We start from the raw sequence: 24,587 nt of genomic DNA on the forward strand, positions 1-24,587 counted from the left end.
ACACAACATGAAACTTTCAAGTAGGAAGATGTGCACAATCTCAGCCAAAACTGCAGTTTATCTTTTGAGTGCAGTGAAAACAGTAGAGCAATATCATTATTTTACAGGTATTTAGACCGCTTAACCGAGCACAGTTTCTCCAGTTCAGCTTTACCCAAATCTAAAAGCTTCTTACAGCCTTCAGTGTCGCCAGTGCCTCATTTGACCCACAAAACTGATCGAAATGGATCTTTTTCCTCACTTTGTTGCTGTGTTGTTGACACTTTTTGTTGTCTTTTCATTCTCATGTTCATCCTTGTTTTTGTTTTTCTTTTCTTGAGTTTTTCATCTCGTTTTGTCGCTTTTTTTCCAAGTTTTTATTCATGCCATCCTGGAGAAAATCTGCTCGGGGGTTAAGAGGTTTTTAGGCCTTATTTTTATACAAATGTCTGCCTAGTTTAATCAAGAGTGGCCTGACGTTTCCAGCCTCATCCTCCACATTCTGCCTTATGAAGTCATGAAGTTCAGCTGTATGTGCTACACTTGTATAGATATTTGTTGACATGATTTATTTCTGTGGTGAAAATGTTGCACTGATGTATTTGTGGAATTTTAGGAGCACAGCGAGCGAAAGCCAAGACCAAAAAAAAGCAGTGGTGGAGGCCGTGGGTTGACCATGCGTCCAGTAGGTTTCTTCTTCTCTGATTGGCCCTTGTGTCCTTGACCAGAACGCTACGGATTCCCACACTGGCCTAGGGCTCTGAAGGCACCACCGCGACAGGCTCCAGTCATTTTCTGCCTCTGTTTAAGGCACTTCTAATGCATCGGTTTAATGTCGAGAGAGAGAATGCTCAACCTCGGAGGGTGGGCTAAATAATTATATGAATCATTTTATTTCCGCAGTAGTTTGATTAGCATTTACCAAACAAATACATTATCTATATTTTAATACCAAATTAGATTAAAGGCTCTGTACCCAGTTTTTACCCATTTTCAAGTCCTAGAAAGGGAGTAGTTAAGTTGCTAGCTGTTGTCCATGCTCATTCGTACCTTTCGCTCACTCATAATGGCATCCCAGTTTTCAAAAAGGGGAAAAAAATGAACTTTTTCCCATATCTCCACCTCCATTACTTTAACAAATGCTGGATTATGAATATATTTTTCAGATACAGAGATATAAAGAGGAGGAAAGTGGTTCAACAGTCCATTAACACGTATAAAACGGACCATGCTAACCATGAAGCTAACGTTAGTTTCATGCTACATATGCTAACGTTAGCTACGAGTGCCGTTTTTCGCTTCTGATTTTTTTTTTTTTTTTATTAATTTATACATTTTTTGACTTTTATTTAACCAGGATAGTCCCACTGAGATTAAGGATCTCTTTTTCAGGGGAGTCCTTGCTCCAGGGGGGAACCTATTGTCCATGTTTTAGTGGTAGGGGAAACCGGAGTACCCGGAGGAAACCCATATGGACCCGATTTTGACTTGACCTCATTTGTGTGTGATAAATATGTTCATTGCTAATGTCCTGTAATTGGTGTGTGTGCAACAGTGTGCAAATTAATGCTTTGGAATGAATGAAGTGTGTGTTGATTTTAATGCTGTTTTTGGGGAAATGTATTATTCTGTATTAGTATTTTTATGACTTTGTTGACATCAGTCTGCCCAGGGACTACAGGTGGAAATTAGCACAAGTGCTATAACCTGGTACAATGCATCTCTGCCTTTGAGGTTAATGTATATTGTACACTGTCCCTGTTCAAATAAATAAATAAACTAAACTAAACTAAACTAAGCTAGCCAGAAAACGGCTAACTTGCACATAACCCATAATGCTTTGCACTTTGGGGGGTAGCAACGACCTGGAGGCCTTTGAACAAAGATGAAAAACAACTCAATCATCAAATCAAAAACGGTTTCCGGAACTACAAAGCTCTGCACACGAGGTTAACAAGAGCTTTTTTCCCGATCGACTCAATAGATAAAAAGGTACAGATTTTCTTAAAGGGACTAGATTCAAGTTGGTCATTTTATACTCACTACTGCCACCTCAGGTCATACGTGTAACTGCAGCTTCTATATTAAGCTCATGCATGTGAGGTATGCAGGATTTTAGAGGCAGTTGTGGTGAACAGGTCTGATCATATTTGTAAGAATAATACCGTAAATTCTCTACTACTGGCCTGTATTCCATTAGTGGCCGGGTCTCTAACAGTGGCCGGGTTCGCGGCTGGCGGAGGCAAATTAAAGCCGGTCTCTAAAACAGGCCGGGGCTATTATTAGAAACTATAGCGATAGAAATATTCCCCATGTTAGGAATTTGTCTCATACTCGTAAATGATAACTCACGTGCAGGAAGTAAACAAACGGGAACCCGGGCCGATGGGGACACTGCGGAGGAGCTGATCCGAGCGTAACTTTGACACAGATTTAGCCACTTTTCAAACCTCCTGTAACTATATTTGGAAACAGGGCAACAAATGCTGTGTGACCCTCCAGGGTGTTAAGAAAAGTCACCATCGCGTCTTCAAAGCACGTCCAGCTGCTCCGTGTGCAGGTCAGTCCCACGCCTCAAAATAACTCCTCCCATCAGCGCGAGCGTCTCGTCTTCTCTCGGGTCAGTTTCATGATCGATCACAAACACAAACGCTCCGTCTAAACTCGCCTTTTACACGAGATAACAACAAATAATCCAGTCCGCGGTCAAAACGAAACAGAAACCTACAGGGACATTGATGTCAATGTTCCGCTAATAGCAACGAAACACTTCCTGTTGTCCCGACAAAATAAAAGGCATCAATGTTCCAGCTGCTGGGAGAGGGTTTGCAATGTTTATTAATAAATTAACCTAATATTTTAGGTGAAAATGGACACAAATCTCGTTTTTCTTCATTTTCCTGGTCAAATAGAAATAAAGGCCTGTCTCTAATTGTGGCCTGGTTCCAATAAAGGCCTGGTCCTAGATGCCCTTGAGTAAATAAAGGCCCCGGCCTATATTAGAGCATTTATGGTATTAGTCTCTTCCATGACAGCTCGAAACGCCATATTGTTTACAGCAGCAAACCCCCCAAGGCGCAAAGCATTATGGTATTGCGCAAGTAGCGAATGAGAGGTTTTCTTCCCCCTTGACTAGGCCACGCCCCCTTGTATGATGCGTTGCCATCTACGAGGAATCCAAACAGATCTCACTCTACAGTATCAAAATGTATTTGAAAATGGGAAAAAAATGGCTACAGTGCCTTTCCCTTTGCAAGAGAGACCTGGCCAAGATCACAAAACGTTAAACGTGAGAAATAGACAGACCTCACCAGAGACGTAAAACGATTCAAAGAGAGCCTAACTTTACTTCAGCTGCATTCGATTGAAGACTACGCTGACTCACTTTCGAGAAACAATGCATTTACCGAGTCGATTTTCTACAGAGGTGCCTTAAACAGACCCGAGCGGACGTCCAAAAGGAAAATGACTTCTGTTTGACTTTGCCCGAAGAGCCCCCAGTCAAGAATCTCTTTCATCAAATTATCATCACGCAAAGACATGAATAAGACTAAACTTTCCTCTCATGAAGTTTAGAGGCTTGATTCATTCTTTGCCTGTGACATGAGCGACCAACAGAGCAACCCCAAAAACCAGACAAACTACGCTGTTTATTCGACCAGGAGCGACTTCGATAGACTCAGAGTGAGAGAGTTTTCTGATACTGGTACTTGAAGAGACAAAATGATGAGGGTTTGTCACAGGGAAAATATAGACACTGATGTTAAAGTAGAGGAGATGGAGAGGCTTAAGAAGACGGTGGTTTTGCTGCTGTGGTGGAGTCAGACGGAGGGGAGTTGTAGAGAGACTTAACGAGAGACGAGACAGTGATTTTTATGAATTGTCTTGAGAGTTGAAAGTCAAAGTTGAAAGGCTGATAGGAGCAAGGTTTAAATGAAGTCTTCCTGGTTGAATTTACACTCTAAATCCTCACAATTTGAATGGAAATTTGTTGGCATCTGTGTGGTTCGAGCTCATGTCTCTGGTCCATTCCCCGAAGTCACATTTTTTAAAATGATTTCTCTAATTTTTGTCATGAAATCCATCCCCCAGCTCCCCCTCCCCTCTTTGCTCTTCTGTTCAAGGACATAAGCCAGCCCCCATTGCTTCAACACCTCGAATACTGGTCTAACTTGCTCTCCTGTAGCTTACTATACAGTTTAAATGCAGCACATTACAATTTCTACACTGACAAGCCACGCACTAACACACTTGCTAACTTTTCTTGTCATTGTTACACTCTAAAACTTTTCAAAATGGTGAATATGGCTTGAAATCATGATAAAACATTTTGGATTTGAGTTGCTTTGGGAAAAGGGCTGTTTATATTTGACACTTTTGGATATAGACATGTTATCCTATTATTTAAGGACAGAGGACAGGGAGAAGGTTTACAGCAGGGAGCAGGGTTTGTAGTGGAGGCAAGTTGAGAGATGGAATGATCAGAGTGAGTTCAGTGAAGCTCAGGGTGAGGAAGAAATACTCGAAATGGATGAAACAATGGACAACTCCAGGGTTTTCATGTGAGAGCAGTATGTATGGGATGGTTAGAAGCACAATAAGTAAGTTTAGCGACATTATCTACAAGTTTATTTGTTAAATTAAAGTGCAATTTTGAGGAAGCACTTCGCTTTGCAGCTGAGTGTAGACATGGCAATAGGATGGAAATCATATGGCACCTAAAAGAGCAAAAGGAAGCATGATTAGCATTCACTTTGCATTGACATAAACTTTTTTGTCACTGACCACTGTTGCTAGTAGTTTTCTAAAGCCACAACTGTAGAGCTTTAGGTCAAGTGTAACTTGTAGCTTGTAGCTTTCTCTAGAACGGTAAGTGTTGGAAGTGAATATCCCACGTCCATCATGAAACCAGCTCCTCCTCCCGTCAGAGTGTCCTCTCTTTTCCTCATAGTTTTAAAGTCCTTCATTAACTGTCTGCTGTCTGCAGTTTGAGCCTGATCTTCCACCTGGCGCAACAACAGCATTAGCGCCTAAGAGAGCGACGTCTTGCGTGCAAACCATAGATATAATATAATAAAGATGAGTGGGTTCCATTCAGCCCCATTCAATGAAAAAGGAGCTTGATTGACAGGCTCTGGAGCCAGTCAATGGACTGAAAATGCTTCTAAATTTCGTGGTTAAAAATATTTCATCTACACCAGTGTTGTCACATGGGTCGTAGCGATTTTTAGAAAAAGAAAAACTCTTAAGAGCCAGGCTTTTAAGCCGTTCTTGGGACGTTTGAAGTCCCATTAGAATCAATGCGCCCAAGTCGTTCGAGTCAGGGGGTGGTATTACAGCAATGTCAGCTCCCCACCATAAGGACCATACTGAAGCGTTCCTCGCCCATTGGTGCAAACAAACCCAGTGCTTGCGTGGCCAGGGTGCGGGAGGTAAGAAGGGGTCCACTGAGGCCTGGTGTGACTCTCATCTTTACATTAACATCGCGCTGCCTCATGTACTTCCTTCAGCATTTTCAAGATCTCACAAGAAAAAAACACTGTGAGTTAAACATTGGCCATCTCCCGAGAGAAAGAGAACATACCGCTGACTCTGGTATTGAAGAGTGCAGCACAAGGCTCTACATGCAGCAGAAACGTGATCAAAACACCAGCATGTGCCGCCCCAACACCCTCAAAACATTGACCCCTAAGAAGAAAAGGCTCGGGAAGGACTGCTGATTTACACACTGTAACATCGCCATTGGCCATGTGTCTGTCCAGCCCAAGTACAGCCCCTGTTCAACCCAGTTACTCCGTTTTGTCTGAAGCGTAAGATTTCACAGTGCTCCCCTCGTCAGCGCGAAAGTCTAGTCTACACCTGCGTTTAGAAACACAAGATCGGGCCCTTTATCTTGAGAGAAAGAGGAGAGAGCGAAAGCAGCGTGCTTTGAATTTCTAGCTCAATAACGTTCTATCATGTCTTATATTTAACATGTGACAGACCGCAGACCCAATGATGAAATGGGACAATCTACACTCGGGCGGAGAATATTTAATCGCCAACGTCTACCCGCATTTGGCAGGTGCCTCTTGGTAATAATATTGAAAAAGAGCAGTAAAATGCATTATCTCTTGTTAATGTGCTATTTCCATCCTGTTACCAAGCTCTTAAGTGCTACTTCTTCACTTCAGTTGAAAATATGATGAAAAAAAGCAATGAGAAGCAAAAGGCAGTAAGTCAATTGAAATGCAAGACAGGTAAATACATGTTAATATTCTGATTTCAAGTCATGTTTTCCTTGTGTAGATTTCTCTTCTTGCAGTGTGTAAGGTTAACACCGTCTACAATCGTAAAATCTGTGATCATATAGTTCATAGCAAAGTGTCTTCCTCACAGCAGCCTATTTACTGAAAAAGCGCTGATTTGCTTTGTGTGTGACTGCACCTGTGCTGTCTGCTGTCAGTGGTGAGGAGTGGAGACTATTATTTGTTTGAGACGGACAGTGAAGAGGAGGAAGAGGAGGAGGAGAAAAAGGACGACGAGCCACCAAAGAAGTCGGCGTTTCAGGTATTTGGACTGTTACTGTGTGTGGGAAATGATGGATAATGTTGCTGCTCCTTTTACAGATTGTTCACTACATTAACTACACTAACGACTCTCATGTGACCAATTAACCTTTTACTTCACTGTCATCTTCTTCTTACAATTAACACTGTGTTTTCACTAATCTTCTCATTCTCTCCTCTCACCGAAGCGTGCGATCGGGAAGTTTGTGTCCGCTGTCGTAGCTTTGCCCAGGTCTATCATAAAGCTGCCTAAAACAGTGCTGCAGTATGTAGTGAAGATAGGAAAGGTACAAGTGCTTCACTTACCAAACTGCATGGTCTGTCTGCGAGCTAACGAGCTAATGCATGCTAGAAAAAAAATAACTCACTAATGTGCTTGCTTTCTGCATGATGTAAAAGATTCTGCACGAGCAAGACACTGTGAGCTTCTCTTTCATCAATGCCACTGACAGTTTTGATAAGACTGCCTTTTCTGGGGCATGTTTTCGGTAAACTTGTTGCTCCGATGCCTTACAGTCATTTCCTCCTTTACATCACGCTGCCTTGTGTTCCTCCTTAAGCATTATAGGCTCTCACAGGTCAAACTCAAAACTTTCTTAACCTCATTGTGAGCTAAACAATGTTTGTGTCCCGAGAGAAAGAGATGTTGCTTCAGCTGGTCGCTGTGGCGCGGGTCGGCACTCGCGCGGCCGTAGTTGGTTTAACGTGACCAAAACAAAAGCACATATAGTTATTCTTACAGTGTCCAGCAGGTGAAGCCTTCAGCAACTCTGTTTTTTATTGCTATTACAATTTATTTCTTACAGAAACATAATTTCAAACTATAAAACATAACATACCAAAGCTGAGACACCAAAATAATGTTTAAAGTCTTTTTTATAGTGCCAAATGCATGATATTTACACTTTAAAGAGATATTTCCGGATTTTTGACATAGGGCCTCATTTCCTAGTTAACCAGACTGTTGTTGATTTCTGGAGATTTTTTTAAATTATTTAATTCATGCAGTCCTTATATTTGAAGAGTTTAGTGGTGCTAGGCTAGTGCTAGGCTAGCGCATGTCTATGGTAACTTGTAGCCTGCATTAAAAACAGTCTCACCCAAGCACAGTGCACCTGAGGCAAATCACTTATAACACAGAAATTATGAATATTTTTCTAAGCATTTATCTAAGCATTTTGCATTTAAAATAACTTGTATTTGAGCAGCATCAGCTTCCTGGTTGTAGCTACGCAGCGGCGGAGTGATCTGCTCGGTTACCGGATCTACGGTAGTTTGTTTACCTGCGGCCGGCATTACTACATGTGGAGTTCACAAAGGAGCTTTCTACAAATCAGATATGGCAACGTTTGGAGGACGACCCCATGATTTTGAAGAGGTTTTTAATGCAGGCTACTAGTTAGCCTACCATATACATGTGCTAGCCTAGCACTAGCCTAGCACCACTAAACTCTTCAATTGCATGAATTAAAAAACAAAAATATCTCCAGAAATCAACAACACTCTGGATAACTAGGAAATGAGGCCCTATGTCAAATAAAATCCTGAAATATCCCTTTCAGCTTTTCAGATATCAGAGGGACAACACATGTTAGATGTTTTGTTGGTAAAGCTTCCAGTTTGAGGTGGTTTGGACGGAGGAGTTTATGTCCAAATGTCAAAAGAGATGAGGTTGGTTAGTGTGCGTAAATAATTAGAGCAGCACAATATAAAACAGATTGCGATATTCGATAACTGCAGATATTTTACCAAACAATCTCAACTCACGACCCTTTGAATTTATGCAAAGTCATGAGCAATGTCTGAAAGCCTATTTGTTCAAAGTTGGGTTTTCCTAAGTGCACTTGAACACCCCATCATGTGAACTGCGCCTGTACAGAGGATGCACTGCGCTGCTCAGTGGTTCGTGCTTGGAGATGATGAGAGCAGGCTCGGAGACCCTCTTTCCTTACTTTGTTTGCCGTGTGTTATATGAACAACAAACCACACACATACAAAATTGTACATTGACATCCTGCTGTCGGAAATAAAGCTGATAAAGGAGTCTCTGGCCGGAATCTTTCTGTAGTGCTCCCATGATAAAACAAACGACAAGTCCATACTTAAAATTGGTCCTTCGAGCCGGATTAGGGTTCCCCCGACACAAAAATTTGCTAATTTTATGTTGCAAATAGTTTTTATTTCAGGCCGTGTTTGCAAAAGATGTCTGTTTCTCAGTCTGGGATCTGAGTCGAGATATTGGTCAGTCGTTTCTAGCAGGAAAATCAGCCCATTGTGCATGTTTTAGATTATTATTATGTAAATGCCACTAGGAATATAATGTTTCTGACTGGCATCCATAAATGTATTCTGTTTAACAAACCTTTTAAATGTTCCTAAATGGTATTGCAATAGTTGAGTGCATGTGTGGAAAAGGCTCATGAGACACTTTAAACACACACTTTAAAGGCTGCTTTTGTCCCTCTCCAGTTCCTGTACCACGCCTGGATCACTGACCCCAAAGCGGCTCTGAGGGCCCGGAGCAAAGACAAGCGCAAATTCTGGAAAAGATACACCAGAGGGGTCCGCAACCGGAAAAACAAGAAAGAACGTGAGACGAGGATAAATGATGCGTTCGTGTCTTATAGGGATTAAAAGCGGCGAGTCCTGATTGGATGATTTTCTTTCTGTTTTCGCGCTGCAGCGGGTCACGTCACCATAGACCTGGGCGATCTGTTGAACAACCAGCAAAGTGACGAAGAGAACAAGGAGACGGACGGACCAGGTCAGTGCTGGGCAGAGAAGTTCACTTTGTTGGGTCGAGTTGGGTTTTTTGGCACTTTTTTGTAGATTGTTTTGTAGCACTTTTTTCCGTAAACATTCTTTCTCCCCACAGACAACATCATAAAGCGAGTGTTCAACATCATCAAGTTCACGTGGGTGCTGTTCCAGACGACGGTGGACAGCTTCACTCGGTGGATGAACGAGATGTGCCGCGAGTACATCGACATCTCCACGGTGCTGCGGATCGAGAGGTGCATGCTCACGAGGGAGGTCAAAAAGGTACGGGGAATGTGACATTTGAAGCCCATGTCCAGGATCTGTCTGTGCGTGGAGGCTCTTGATGCTCTGACTCCAGCCTCAGTCCACCTCCTTGTGTAGTCCCCCCACACTTTTGAATGGCCTTTTCCTGACAGTCCTCTCCAGACCGCGGTCATCCCTGCGGCTTCAATTAATGTGCAGCACTTTGAGAACATCCAACTGCTTTTACTTTTGCCTTTTGAGGCTTTTGTCAATTAGGGTCTTCTGCAGAACTGTCAGGTCAGCAGTCTTCCCCATTATGGTGAATTCTACAGAGCCACTGTAGAATTAAAGTCTCAGGGACCCTTGGACGGTGTTTTGGATTAATTAGAGTTTGAATATGAATGAATGTGAACATAAAATATCTCAGAAAATTTTAATATTTTGTCAATTTGAACATTGTCAGATTTGAGGCCTGCCTCACATCCTCATGAAGACTTTCCAGATTTTAGCTTTAGCCTCAGCGTGTTTTGTCCTGACTCTGGGAACCACCAGGAGACCCCTCCCTGAAGTTCTCAGGGCTCGAGACGGTTCATATGGCTCTAACATGTCAGAGATGTACTTTGGTGCTTAACCATGAAGACACTTGTACACAAGAGGAGCTGTTTTAAATTCTATTCCATTACCATCCAATTTTTAGACAGAGTTTTGCCTTTGGACATAAAGTCAACTAAAAACTGAAGACTACAGACACCAGGTTGAATCCCATATAGACCTCATACAGACTGACTCTTGCCTTGTCCTTTCAGGGTAACGTCCCGACCAGAGAGAGCATTCATGTCTATTACCAGAAGGCCATGAAGCTGAACCTGTCCCGCGAGTCCAGCCTGGACCAGCTGAGTGAGGACGAGTCCACCTCCGGCTCAGGGCGGGTCCGACGGAAGAGAGGGTTCAGGATGCAGAGCCAGGACTCCACTGCCTCCCGGGACAGTATGTCCAGGTACTGGGCCTTAGATTGTTGAATATCAGTGTTTATGTGGAGAGGAGAAACCAGTGCCAAGTGATTCTTCTTAGCTTTAGTCGAGTTTTAGTCAATTTTAATAAACTTCACATTTAAGTTATTTATTTATATTTTATCACATTCTCTCTGCTTCATGGAGCTTCTCCCACATGAACAAAGGACAGACCTGTTCCTTTGGCAGTGAGTTTAAATGATATGAGGCTCTTTACACTTGTTTTAGTCCCTTCTTTCCACTTTTATCTAGCTTTTCTGAGTTGACAAAAATATCTGGAGGCTTTTATTTCATGAACTGCTTTTTATTTAGTGTAGTCTAATTTAAAGAAGAACTAAGTAACTTGTTTACCTTAATTAATCCTTTTCATAGTCCCTCTGGGGGTAATACAAATGTTAATGTGATGATTTTATCACCCCTTGGTGTCTCTGGCCAGAAAACCACAATTGCAACTTTCCTACGCCGGGTCGGAGGGACCAATACACACTAATGGAATCACCGAGAAGAAGCTAACAGGCTAACGGGCGAAACTAACTGCGGGCTAGCGCCACTTAAACAGTTTTTACAGACAAGTTTAAGTGAAAAAAATATCTCCATTGTGTAATTGGATGTAGAATATCCCTCTCTCCCTTTGTCTTTTCTGTCAGCGTAGTATTTACTCTCACGGACAATTAAGGAGTAAATAAAAAAGCAACATGCTACGACACCTGCAGTGGCACCTCAGTATAACAGAACCAAACCAAGAATGTATCTTCATTCAAGACAGGAACGGAATCATTTACTTAACACGAGAGTACAAATATAGTATGTTTCTCTTTGTCCAACTTTGTTATGAAAATAGTAAAAGTGATTTCATACAGCCCACCTCATCCTCACGTCTGTCCCGATCATCCCCTGTTTGTTTCATATCACTCACCGCCTCGCTCCACCGCCCCGGCAGCGCCTACACCGAGGCCACCATGCTGTTCTCCCGTCAGTCCACTCTGGATGAGCTGGACGGGATGCCCGACTGCGTCCTCAAAACCAGCGAGCGCGCCCGGCCCAAACTCCGGAAGATGCGGGTCCTGGATGAGACCAACTCGTCTGCGGACAGCGGCAGCAGCTATATGTCCAGGTGTCATCTTCACTGCCATCCACACTGAACACACGCCACGCTGCTCATTCATACATTTGGTCTCGTGAAGTTCTCTCCAGAGGTGGGTAGAGTAGCCACATATTCACTTAACTACCTAGACCAAAATTCAAGATTTAGACACCTGCACTTAAAGATTAAAGATTAAGAATAAAGCAGAAGATATTCATCAGCTGTTGGCAGTCAATTCTCACAAACCAGAAAAATGAGTCCAATCTACAATCCTTCAAAATCTAAACCACGATTGATAATTCATGGACTTCTGAGAGCCTTCACTAACTTGCTTTTTTGATCTTGAAGTACAAATTCTTCTGAAAAAAGACTTACATGTGCTTGAGTAAATGTGTACTACCCACCTCTGATTTTCAACATAATTCATGCATTACCCTAAAACTTACATTTGCATCAAAACCTTAGCTTTTCACTGGTTTCTGAGATCTACTTTCTTCATCAAAAGAAGTAACAAGTAGCAATCGAGGTTTAGCTACTGCAATAACCTAATCTCAAGAGGCTGTGGTTTTTTTTTTCTTTTATCTCTGACATTTGAGTGATAGATGTTCATCAGAATTGTGAAGCCTTGCGATCTGAGGTTCAGCTGCATCAGATAAAAGAGTTTCCATAAAGCAGATTCTAAAGTGTTTAGATAGACGCTATGTGATTCCATAGATTATTGTTTATTGTTCTAATGTGGGGCTAATTTGAGCCAGAATATGTGGTTTGACAATCTGAAAGCTGATGCATTTACATTCGGAGGAAAAGTATATGAACCCATTGGAATTTCTCACATTTCTTCCTAAATTAGTCATAAAATGTGGTCTGATCAATGGGCGAAGAATGTGTTTCTCTATGATCCTCAGGGCGAGGAGTTGACATTGCTGTAATCAAAAAAGAAGGGCTTAAAAGCTTGGCTCCAAAGAGTTTTATTTTTTCTAGATGTCGCTATGACCCATGTGACAACGCTGGGGTAGGTGAAATATTTTTCCAGTATATATACTCCAGAGCCTGTCAATCAAGCTCTGGAGCTCTGTGGAGGCCAATGGCCGCTGGCTGCTCTGCTTTATGACGACGACACTAAAGGCCGCCATTGTTCCGCCATTGCTGTAGTACCTCCATACAGCCGCTAGTGACCCATCGGAAAGCATTGCACTTTAGACACGTTAAAAATAACTTCAAAACCTGGTGCCTAATTTTTGGGAATTTTCTACAGCTAGATATTCCTCCTGTGTTAAACGCTGGGTTAGTTACAATTAAAGGGACCAGGCTGTTTTTTGTAAGAAACGTTTTAGAAATCTCGTACTAATGAGGTTTGGACTGCTAGCATTGGAGGTGAGCGAACTACAATTCATGCAAGTACCGAGTCAACAGTGAAGATCCCACCCTTATGCCCTTTTTTAGGAACATCACAGCAGGGGAGGAGTCTGTAAATCCGCCATGATATCCCCCTCGAACGTGGTCATTGTGGCAAACGGGGAGGAGTGAGGAGGAGCTGTCTATTATTTTTTTACAGTCTATGGTAGAGGTGCCTTTTTGTCCTTTTAAGGTACAGGTAGCCATGAAGGTTTCACGGAGGATTCGGGACCATGACCGTGAATGGGGCTAAACGGGACCCACTCATCTGTATTATGTTATATCTATGGGTCTGATCTTTATTTAAATCACAAGATTGAGTCAACAGTGTCTGCTTAAACTAATGCCACCCTAACAATTACATGTTATCATATTTTTATTGGCCATAACATGTAAACATTCACAGGACAGGGAGGAATAAATAAGTGAACCCTTGGATTTTGCAGTAGATATATCTTTCAACTCGTCAGTTACGTCATTTCAATATTCGGTTGCTAAAAGAAACCTCTGTCTGATTGTTTTTGTCCCATGCAGTGAAGCGACCCAGTGCGTCACCCTGTTCTCCAGACAGGGCACCACAGACACCATCGAGGAGGTGGAGGACGAGCAGGACCGCAGCGGAGACAAGTCCCAGACCGTGGAGCCGGAGATGGGGGCGAGTCCGTGGGGCGATGTGGGGAGAGAGGGGTCCCAGGCGGACGTGCACGACGTCCCGGAGGATTCGAAGCATCCCGGGGAGACGGAGGAGGACGAGACACACTGGGAGACGGGATGGGAGCCTTTTGTGCCTGAGACAGATGCTGCAGTGACGGAAGAGGAAACGTGTGAGGTAGAACTGAGCATTTTATGTTATACATTTGTTTCCAATGACATCACACATAGTTCCAGCCGCCATTTTGAATACCGAAGTAGCGTTATGCAGTACTACAACATGTAACAATATCTCTACTCAGGATGAAAATGAAAGATAATTGATGGACAGTGGCATTTGTATGTACTTGTAATCAATGCTCAAGAAGATAGGAGTAAAAACACGGCCCCAGAGACGCACGTTTATGTGATATAACCAGCAAATGTGCGGATGTAGCAGCTCTGTCTGTCAAGCTGCAGCAGGATTTACTAAAGATCTGCTTCACTCCTCAGACTAAACACATCAAAGAGGAACAGAAAACCTTTCTCTGTGATTTTTACAGTTTGTCATGGCACCATAGGCTCAGTCTGAGTCAGTGTTTAAGCTGCTCAATACATTAGCATGCTACCGGTTAGCAACTGTCATCAATCAACTGTCGATGGCTTCAACATAATAAACACATGTGTGGCTCACATCTATGAACACTGAGGAAATACTACAGTAACAGCTCTGACCTCTGTCACATGTTGTATCCAAGGCCAGATGTTTGGAGTGTGGTTCAGGGCTTTCTCTTGGAGAGGTCAAAGCTGAGTTGTTGAGGCTAAATGCTAACCGGTAGCATGCTAGCGTCTTAAGCACTGACTCACTGGCTTCTTCACATAAAAGTGGGATCTCTGGGGCCTTGATTTAACTGTTATCTTCTGGAGCAATGATTACGAGTAAATAAAAATGTCACTGTCAATCAGTTGTCTTTCAATTTTGTGTAGAGATAATGCTACATTTTGTAGAACTGCATAATTCTACTTCGGTTTTCAAAATGGCCACCATAACAACAAAAGTCCCATGACTGAAAAGCATGTATACCTATTTAGGAAAGAGTTGTGTGTGAGAAAAAAGATGTACCAGCACTGCATAGAAAGCTCCAGCACTCACCTAAACTTTATCTCAGTAATCGTCATGGGACTTTATAGACATCAGGTTTACAGAAACAAATAATTTTGGAGTTTGGACAACGGAAGACTTTTGCATGTTAAATGACACCGGAGGAAAGCGTTTGTTTTTGTTTTAGCTAAAAAGATGTGTCTAAGTTCCTGAATCAGCTACATGCATTTGTTTTTTATTATGGAAAAAATAAAATCTGTATCTAAATTGAGATTTAAAATATGAGGGCTGAATATTTGTAAATACTAGTATCTGTTTTTTTTCCAAATCCCCCATAGGTCCCGCCTCTCCAACTCGAAGACGTGGAGATTGTGACTTCTGCCGACGAAAAGGGATTTATAACAGAGAGTGAGGACGGGATGGGACAGCGGGACTATTTACAAACACAGGGGGCGCTGCTGTACACGCCTGACACGGACGCTTCGAAAACGTCCGATGTCGAGGTGCCTCCGAGCTACAGCAAAGCCGTGAGTTTCGACCGTCTGGAGGTGAGCGACGACGAGAGCGACATGGACCGGAAGCGGATGATGATCATGACGCCCGACAGCCAATCGGACTGCAGCCGGTCCGACCTCGTCCTGCCGTCCATGACCACGGAGCTGACGGCCAGCGAACTGCTGCTCAACAAGTGAGTCCTTTCAACACTTTCAACACTACAAACCCTGCATGTTTCTGTTGACACTTTACCCGTCCTGCCTCTGTGAACAAGTCCACGATAATAGTTGGAGAGATGAGAGCTATGGTGAAGAATCAGAACAACAAAAAAGCAAACAAAAACACAAACAAAAACAAAGTCTTAGAGGCACTTCAGAAGCCCATGGTGGCGTTGAGTGGCTTTTTAAGATTTACTGCAAAGTGGTTCTAGAAAACCTTGGAAAATCTAGCCATGCTATATTTCTGCATGTTCTGGTGGGTTTTTGAGGTATTTTTTGAGCGGGTTTGGCTGCTGACAGACGCATGGTTGTCACTTTGACCATCAGTCAATCACAAATGTATGCTTTGACAAGCAGCTCTGGTTTTCAGTCTCAATTTAACATCTTAACTCTGCTGTGCGTCCCTCAGCTGACAAGAGGCAGCAGTGACATCTTGTAAGCACTAAAATCAAGGCTTAATTTTAGCTTTAGAGGTTTTCAATGACTAACCGGTGTCTAGAAGAGGCCGCCGTTTGTACATACTGATATATGTTCTTACCTGAGCTTAGACGAGTTGATACGTACCTGTCTGGTCTTTGTGCATGGCCTAATGCAAAACGACCAAAGATGTTGTTAGCATTTGGCCTCTCCCAATGTATTCCTATGGCCCCAAACGGGGTGAAGTTAGAAGCGACTAAGCTCTTCTACAGGCACACACAAAGACCAGACAGGTGCGCATCAACTCGTCTAAGCTCAGGTAGGCGGGAACTGCTCTTAATCTGTAAAGCACTTTGTGTTACAACCTTGTATGAAAAGCGCTTTATAAATAAAGTTTTGATTGATTGATTGAGATAAAAACATATCTCAGTATGGAAAAACGGTGGCCTGTTCCTTTAAAGGGACAAGATGCAAGTTGGTCATTTTTATGCTCATTACTGCCACCCAGAATTAACACCTTTTTGAGTGCAGGATTTTAGAGGCAGTTGAGGTGAATAGGTCTGGGCTACATTAGGACATTGCTGGAACATGTAGGGGGAGGAAAATGCTTGCTTTTAACATTTTTAAACTCCGTATAGTTCCTTTAAAGGAGAGGTATGTAAGAATTTCATTAACTCTGTGTCTCCAAATAATGACAATCATGCAATAGTTGTAACGTTTGTGTATTCGAGTAGCAAAAACCGAGTAGCATATGCAAAAGTAGATCAGCAACAGAGTCATTTGCACAGTTTTAACTCACGCAGCAATCTCTCATTTACCGATTTGAGGCCCTAAAATATAAACCTAAATCTATAACGGATCAAGGAAACCGTGCTTACCTTTATTTTTGAAGTGACATTTTCAAACTCTTAATGTTTCACTTATACTTCTGTTTCTCTCCAGGATGTTCTATGACGAGGAGTTGGACCAGTCGGAAAAGTTCTACTCGGGGCAGCCTCTGATCCTGCAGCTGTGCTACGCCCTCTACAACATGCTGGTGGCCCACTCTGAGATGGTGTGTTTCCTGGTCATCATCCTGAACCACATGGTGTCCGCCTCCTGCATCACTCTGGTGCTGCCCATCTCCATCTTCCTGTGGGCCATGCTCTCCGTGCCCCGGCCCAGCAAGCGCTACTGGATGACCGCGATTGTCTACACTGAGGTACTTCTGCTTCCTCCTCCTTTAAAGTGCATATGACACATTAGACAAATTTTTTACTACCACATAGTTAACACAATTATATTTAACATTTTGCAAAATATTTTACCCAGCTGTCTGTAGTTTGGTCATTTTTGTGATGATTATAGTTTCACTTCCTTATTGGACACTGACAGGAAGTGACAAAGATGGAGGCAAACAATTTTAACGCCTTAACCCCCATTTTTTCCAGTTTTCCAAATCTAAAGCTTGGAGAACAAAGTGTCAAAACAGTGATGAGAACAAGGATGAAAAAATACAACAAAAGAGTAACAAAAAACGCAACAAACGCAATGAAAAAGTGATGAAAAAGCTGAAAAAAAGAAAGAAAATACAGCCAGACTGACCAAAACATGCCAGAAAAGCAAAAATAACACAATAAAAGAGCGACAAAAAGCAGGGGGAAAAGCGATGAAGAAAGCAACAAAAAACAGACAATAAAAGAGACAAAAACACAACAAAAATGTGACAAAAACGTGACGACAACACAACAACAAAAAAGGCACTATCAGTTTTCTAGGACTTAGCTTTCAAACTAGGCTTTACTCTGAGGCGTAAAACTCCAGTCAAGAAGCTTTCAGATTTGGGTAAAACAGAACTGGAGTCGCAAACGTCAAAGTTAAGCCTAATTCTTCTTTTCAAAATGTGTTTAATATACGTGATACGCCTCTGGACCGGACAGTTCCCGCTCTGAGCTCCTCTAGCCCTAAGAGGAACTACTGTATGCACTCACTCGGGACCCGTGGGACCTGCTGATGCAAATATTTACATTAGCTTCAATTGAGCAAATTTAATGAAGTTCTCAAAAGATAAAAATGTTAAATTATTCAGAGTAGCACAATAATGTGAACTAATGGGCTTCTTATCCAGGATTTTAACCTCTGAAAGGGATGTTTCAGGATTTTTGACATAGGGCCTCATTTCCTCGTTATCCAGAGTGTTGCTGATTTCTGGAGATATTTTTTTTTGTAATTCATGCAGTTCTTATATTTGAAGAGGCTAGTGCAATGCTAGTGCATTTCTATGGTATCAGCTAGCCTGCATTCAAAACAGTCTGACCCGCTCCACAGAGCACCTGAGGCAAATCACTGATAACGCCAGACTAACCATATAAATGCCTGTGTCGATAGAGTAATTTTAACCATTTTGCATTTAAAATAACTTATATTTGAGCAGCATCAGCTTCGTGGTTGTATAAGCTACGCAGCGGCGGAGTGATCTGCTAGAAAATAGTCCCTCAAAATGCGATCATTCATGTGATGCAGGGTCAGTTATATTCCAAAAATTATTCTATCGACAGACATTTATATGGTTAGTCTGGCGTTATAAGTGATTTGCCTCAGGTGCTCTGGGGAGCGGGTCAGACTGTTTTTAATGCATGCTAGCTGATACCATAGAAATGCACTAGCCTTGCACTAGCCTAGCGCAACGCAACTCTTCAAATATAAGAACTGCATGAATTACAAAAAAAAAAAAATCTCCAGAAATCAGCAACACTCTGGATAACTAGGAAATGAGGCCCTATGTCAAAAATCCTGAAAAATCCCTTTAACCCCCGCATTAACCGAGTGCATTTTGTCCCGTTTGGCTTTACCCAAATCGAAAAGCTTCTTGAAAACAGTGTCAAAATAGCAACAGAAATGAGACAAAACACAGGATGAAAATGCAACAAAGGAGTGACTAAAAAACACAACAAAAAACAGAAAAGTGACACAAAAGCGATGAAAAAGTGATTTGTGACAACAAAGCAGAACTGGAGATAACTCGATCTCGCCGTGAACTTGTCACCGTTGTCTTTGCAGGTCACCATTGTCATCAAATACTTCTTCCAGTTCGGCTTCTTCCCCTTCAATCAGCAGAACCTGGACCAAAAAAAACCTTTCTACGGCCCCAACATCATCGGAGTGGAGAAGAAGGATGGATACGTGCACTACGACCTGGTTCAGCTGCTCACACTGTTCTTCCACAGATCCATACTCAAGGTATTTTGGTGATCACCTGGCCCTGTTGCTTTCTTTAGGGAGATTATTCTACACCATAAAGAGTTTAATGCATTGGATGATTGGAACTACCCCCAAGATCTGTGTTTATTAATGTGAACGTGCATTTTACCGACTCTTTTCATTTAAATGCTGGTAACAAAATGAATTGAACTGCATCCATCTCTTAATAACAGCCTGTGGTTCTTTCCTAGTGCCACGGCCTGTGGGACGACGACGACCCTCGGCTGAGGCGGGGCCCGCCCGCGCCCTCTCCTCCCCCCGCGGAGGAGTCCGACGTTGAGGAGAGCAAGGCCAAAGCGGAGGAGAGCGAGTGCGAGTCCAATCCGGGATCCCTGCACAGCGACAGGGGGAGCAGGGGCTCCGGGAACACGCTGCGCTCCATCAACTTCGGGACGTCCATCGACTCGGGACAGGTCCAAGTGTCGTGCCCCCCGCCCCAGACCTACCAGCGCAGGAAGAGCTCCACGTCCGGGGGGTCCCTCATGTCCCAGAAGTCATTGCACTCCTCGGGCCAGTCCAAGATAGGTACGGATGGAGACTTTAAGGCCCAATTCTGTCCATTCCTCTTCAAATTAAGTAATACGTTTAAATTTTACTGGAAAGATGTTTGTTTTTTTCTCATGATAAATGATAAATGAAATATATATATTTTGACCCCCGTGTACATTTTCTACAGTTCAGCTTTACCCAAATCTAAATGGTCACAGCCTACAGTATAGGCCATTGTAAAGCTTAATTCGAAAGCTAAGACCTACAAAACTCATCCAAAAGGAGCTTGTTCCTCGTGTTGTTGCTGCGTTGTCGCCACATTTTGGAATATTTTTCCCATCACATGGGAAAAATATTCCCATCTGATGTCACATTTTCATCACTTTTAAAAAAATCTTTTTTCTCCCTTTTTCATCACTTTTTGTCACTTTTTTGTTGCTCTTTTGGTGGCTTTTTGTCACATTTTCGTAACTTTTTTGTCACTTTTTCCATCACTTTTTTGTTAATTTTCATTATTTTTTCGTCACTTTTTGCCATTTTTTGTTGCTCTTTGGTGGCTTTCTGTCATATTTTCGTCACTTTTTTTTCCAACTTTTTTTCACTTATTAATCAGTTTTTATCACTTTTTTGTCACTTTTTTATTGCTCCTTGGTGGTTTTTGGTCACTTTTTTGTTTTTGTTTTGTTGCCCTTTGGTGGCTTTTTGTCACTTTTTAGTCATTTAGTCACTTTTTTGTCCTTTTTTTGTCCTTTTTTGTCACTTTTTCATCACTTTGTCACTTTTTAATCCGTTTTTTTAATCACTTTTTTGTCACTTTTTTGTTGCGCTTTGGTGGTTTTTGGTCACTTTTTGGTCACTTTTTTGTTATTGTTTTGTTGTCCTTTGGTGGCTTTTTGTCACTTTTTCATCACGGTTTTGTTGCCATTTTGAAGCTTTTAGATTTGGGTAAACCTGGAGAAAATGCCCTGGGTTCAGGTGGGGGTTAAGAGGTTAAAACACTCTTTATTTGTGTGAAAGTTGATGTTTTCTTTACTAATGGACGACACTGTAATCTCCTCCTCCTTGTGCTTGACCCTGAGCAGCTCTTCTGTTTGCGTCTCCGGCCTCGCTCGGTCGTTTAGCTTCTGTTCACAGGTCATTAAGCCTCGGTCATGATAATTGTTTCCACAGGAAGCTCAACGTCCCGCCACAGCAGCCACAGCAGCCACAGAGAGGGCAGAGAGGGCAGCGAGGCCAGCGTCCAGATGAAAACTCGCAAAGAGATGATTCTGGAGAAGATCCGGGAGCAGTTCTACAAGGGGAAAGGCTTCTTGATCAGGAGGTACGAGTTTTCCAGGAAATCCTTGTCTTTCCCTCGGGTTTTCATTCACAAATATTAACAAGTTTGGTATCCACGTGTAGCATGAAAGGCACTGTACTCCAAATATGGTCATTTCCTTTCTTGGAGAGCGCTGTGGGTAAAGCATTGGCAAAGACTTGAGAAACATACAGTGCCCCTTTTACTCAAAATGAAGTTTTCTTTACACTCTTGCAGCCGCATCTTCACTTTAGTGGCTCCTACCGACTCCACACTTTCCATTCTGAGACTTAAAGCAGAACTGTGTAACTCATGCCCTGTAGTTGAGGTGTTCATTTATCCCTGACCAACGTCTCTAATCCTGTTTTGTGTCGCAGGCTTTTGGACATCTACCTTCCCATCAGGCAGTTCTTCTATAACCTGATCCACCCGGAGTACAGCGCCGTCACCGACGTCTACGTCATGATGTTCCTCGCCGACACCGTGGACTTCATCATCATCGTCTTTGGGTTCTGGGCTTTTGGAGTAAGTTCTGTTGCATTTCACTATTTTAGCTGCAAACGGGCCAATGTAAAGAATCCCTCTGTAACTCTACTTTCTTCACACACGTTTATGAGCACGTTTTACATCTGTCAGGGTCATTGTCACAATAACGCTAACAACCAATTATTCAGTCAAATGAAGACTAAAGAAGAAAGTACTGGTATAAATAAGTATTCTGATGAGAAAGTACAAATTCTTCTCCTTCTTTTCCTTCTTCTTCCTCTCCGTCTCCTTCTTCTCCTTTTCCTCCTTCTTCTTCTTCTTCTTCTCCTTCTTCTTCTCCTCCTCTTCCTTCTACTTCTTCTTCTCCTTCTTCTCCTTCTTCTTCTCCTCCTCTTCCTTCTACTTCTTCTTCTTCTCCTCTTTCTTCTTCTTTTTCTCCTTCTTCTCCTTCTCTTCCTTCTTCTCCTCCTCCTCCTTCTTCTTCTCCTTCTTCTTTTTCTCCTCTTCCTTCTTCTTCTCCTTCTTCTTCTTTTTCTCCTCTTCCTTCTTCTTCTTCTCCTCCTCTTCCTTCTACTTCTTCTTCTTCTCCTCTTTCTTCTTCTTTTTCTCCTTCTTCTCCTTCTCTTTCTTCTTCTCCTCCTCCTCCCCTTCTTCTTCTTCTTCTCCTTCTTCTCCTTCTTCTTCTTCTTTTTCTCCTCCTTCTTCTCCTTCTCTTCCTTCTCCTTCTCCTCCTCCTTCTTCTTCTTCTCCTTCTTCTTCTCCTCTTCCTTCTACTTCTTCTTCTTCTCCTCTTTCTTCTCCTTCTTCTCCTCCTCCTCTTCCTTCTTCTTCTCCTCCTCTTTCTTCTTCTTCTTCTGCCTCTTCTTCTTCTTTTTATCCTTCTCCTTCTTCTCTTCCTTCTTCTTCCTCTTCTGCCTCTTCTTCTTCCTCTCCCTCTTCTTCCTCCTCCTCCTCGACTGGAGTTTACAGCCTATAGGCCAGTGACATTGGCCTAGTCTGTCTTAGCTTATTTGTTCGTAGCTTCCACTACACACAAAATGGGCCTAAATCCTTGTTGTGAGTCCGTGGCATTGACAGTACACCGGCACAGCGCCACCTACTGTTCATGGATGTGGCTTCTTAGGCTTTTACAATGAACAAAGCACACGCACAAACAAACTGAATGAGTGGTTCTTGACCGTCCCTCCCTGTAATAGTAAAAGTCACGGCGTAAATGCTTTCAGAAACACTCGGCGGCCGACATCACCTCGTCTCTGTCCGAGGACCAGGTGCCGGGGCCGTTCCTGGTGATGGTGCTGATCCAGTTCGGGACGATGGTGGTGGACCGGGCCCTGTACCTCAGGAAGTCCGTGGTGGGGAAGGTCATATTCCAGGTCATCCTCGTGTTCGGGATCCACTTCTGGATGTTCTTCATTCTGCCGGGCGTCACCGACAAGTAAGAGCCACTTACTTTAGCATTTATATCAAGACCAATGAAGCAACAGAAGTCATTCAAACTGATGCAAAAACTGATGCAAAAAACAAATCCAAAAACCACAGGAATAGCGGGTTTTGTACATAATAAAAGCTCCCATTTTGTTCTGCAGCATTTATTTAGGCATCTAGTTGAAATATCAAAAGTACAGCTACACTTTGGAGACACTGCAAGCAAAACTCCTTTGTTCTGTTCTAATTTGTATGTTTTGGGCCAGTTTGCTCTTAATCACATTTAAACTTTCACCTCGAAACATATACATAACTTCTTTACAGTAAGATGTTTTATTATTGCACCGATTCAACGTTTATCCTTTTTTATGCATAATTGTAAGGTTGTTTTCCTAACCTTTTCACCCCCACCTTCTCCTTCTGTTCCTTCTCCTCCTTCTCCTTTTTGTCCTCCTTCTTCTTCTTCTTCTTCTTCTTCTTCTCCTTCTGCTCCTTCTCCTCCTTCTCCTTCTTGTCCTCCTTCTTCTTCTTCTCCTCCTTTTCCCCTCCTCCTCCTCATTCTTCTTCTTCTCCTCCTCCTTCTCCTTGTTCTCCTTCTCCTCCTCCTTTGTCTCCTTGTTCTCCTGGTTCTTCTTGTCCTCCTCCTTCTCCTCCTCCTCCTTCTTCTTCTTGTCCTCCTCCTTTTCCCCCTCCTTCTCCTTGTTCTTCTTCTCCTTCTCCTTCTCCTTCTTCTCCTTCTTCCCCTTCGCCTCCTTCTCCTTGTTCTCCTCCTTCTTCTTCTCCTCCTTGTTCTCCATGTTCTTCTTCTCCTTCTCCTCCTCCCCCTTCTCCTCCTCAACTGGAGCTTAGAGCCTATAGGCCAGTGACATTGGCCTAGTCTGTCTTAGCTTATTTGAAAGCTAAGACAGATCTTTCTCATTTTTACCATTTTTCTGTTTCTCTTTTGTTGCTTTTTCGTGACGTTTTTGTTACTTTTTTGCTGCACTTTCATTGTTTTTTTACTTCTTTTTGTGACTTTCTGATGCTTTTTTGTTCCTCGTTCTTGTCGCTGTTTTGACGCTTTTACATAAAATGACTTATTTTGTTTTATACATTTCAGAAACTTGCAATACATTTTCTTCTCATATTTACCTCAGTAATCCACAGCACACGTTTCAAATGAATATCCGTAAGTGTAGTCATTGTCCCCGCTCTCCTACAGTGTGTAACTGTTTTTCCTCCCGTTCTGTCTCTGTTTCAGGCGCTTCAGTGAGAACCACGTGGCTCAGATGTGGTACTTCGTCAAGTGCATCTACTTCGGCCTGTCGGCGTACCAGATCCGCTGCGGATACCCCACTCGAGTCCTGGGGAACTTCCTCACCAAGAGCTACAACTACGTCAACCTCTTCCTGTTCCAGGGGTGAGAGGTCAACACGCTCACACTGAAGGGGGTTATCACTTCTTACACTGGTTTTTACTCCATGCATTCCACTAGTTTTCTCCTCCTTTAGAATCTTGTCAACTCATACATTTGTGGGGAAAACACTGTCCAATTGCAAAGCTTTATTCTATGTCATAAACTTGCAGCCGAGTTTAGCGTTTCTGTGACAATCGCCCTGAAAAGTCCTTTAAAGGATCTGTATCATGCTATTTTAGGCATCCCAAAGTTAAGTATAGGCATTTATATGATATGTTGTACCTCTACTGCTATGGAGAACTATTTTCTGTGAGAAATATAAGTGTTTTCTGGGGGTATTTTGCAAACCCGGAAGACGCTTCGATTCAGTTAA

General features: G+C 42.6%; 1 protein-coding gene across 1 annotated transcript in view; it reads left to right on the forward strand.

The window, feature by feature from the left end:
- Nucleotides 1-24,587, forward strand: part of piezo2b (piezo-type mechanosensitive ion channel component 2b) — a 175,494-nt gene that overhangs the window by 139,315 nt on the left and 11,592 nt on the right. The window contains exons 30-46 of the mRNA XM_079569635.1: nt 596-664; nt 6,425-6,528; nt 6,716-6,814; nt 8,997-9,117; nt 9,211-9,291; nt 9,403-9,569; nt 10,337-10,527; nt 11,481-11,654; nt 13,554-13,848; nt 15,090-15,439; nt 16,824-17,082; nt 18,921-19,100; nt 19,313-19,646; nt 20,781-20,931; nt 21,285-21,432; nt 22,617-22,828; nt 24,059-24,217. Of these exons, the coding sequence (XP_079425761.1) occupies nt 596-664; nt 6,425-6,528; nt 6,716-6,814; nt 8,997-9,117; nt 9,211-9,291; nt 9,403-9,569; nt 10,337-10,527; nt 11,481-11,654; nt 13,554-13,848; nt 15,090-15,439; nt 16,824-17,082; nt 18,921-19,100; nt 19,313-19,646; nt 20,781-20,931; nt 21,285-21,432; nt 22,617-22,828; nt 24,059-24,217 (3,094 nt within the window). The remainder of the gene's footprint in view (nt 1-595; nt 665-6,424; nt 6,529-6,715; nt 6,815-8,996; nt 9,118-9,210; nt 9,292-9,402; nt 9,570-10,336; nt 10,528-11,480; nt 11,655-13,553; nt 13,849-15,089; nt 15,440-16,823; nt 17,083-18,920; nt 19,101-19,312; nt 19,647-20,780; nt 20,932-21,284; nt 21,433-22,616; nt 22,829-24,058; nt 24,218-24,587) is intronic.

The sequence above is a fragment of the Gobius niger genome (assembly GCF_951799975.1).
Source record: "Gobius niger genome assembly, chromosome: 13".
Lineage (NCBI taxonomy): Eukaryota > Metazoa > Chordata > Actinopteri > Gobiiformes > Gobiidae > Gobius > Gobius niger.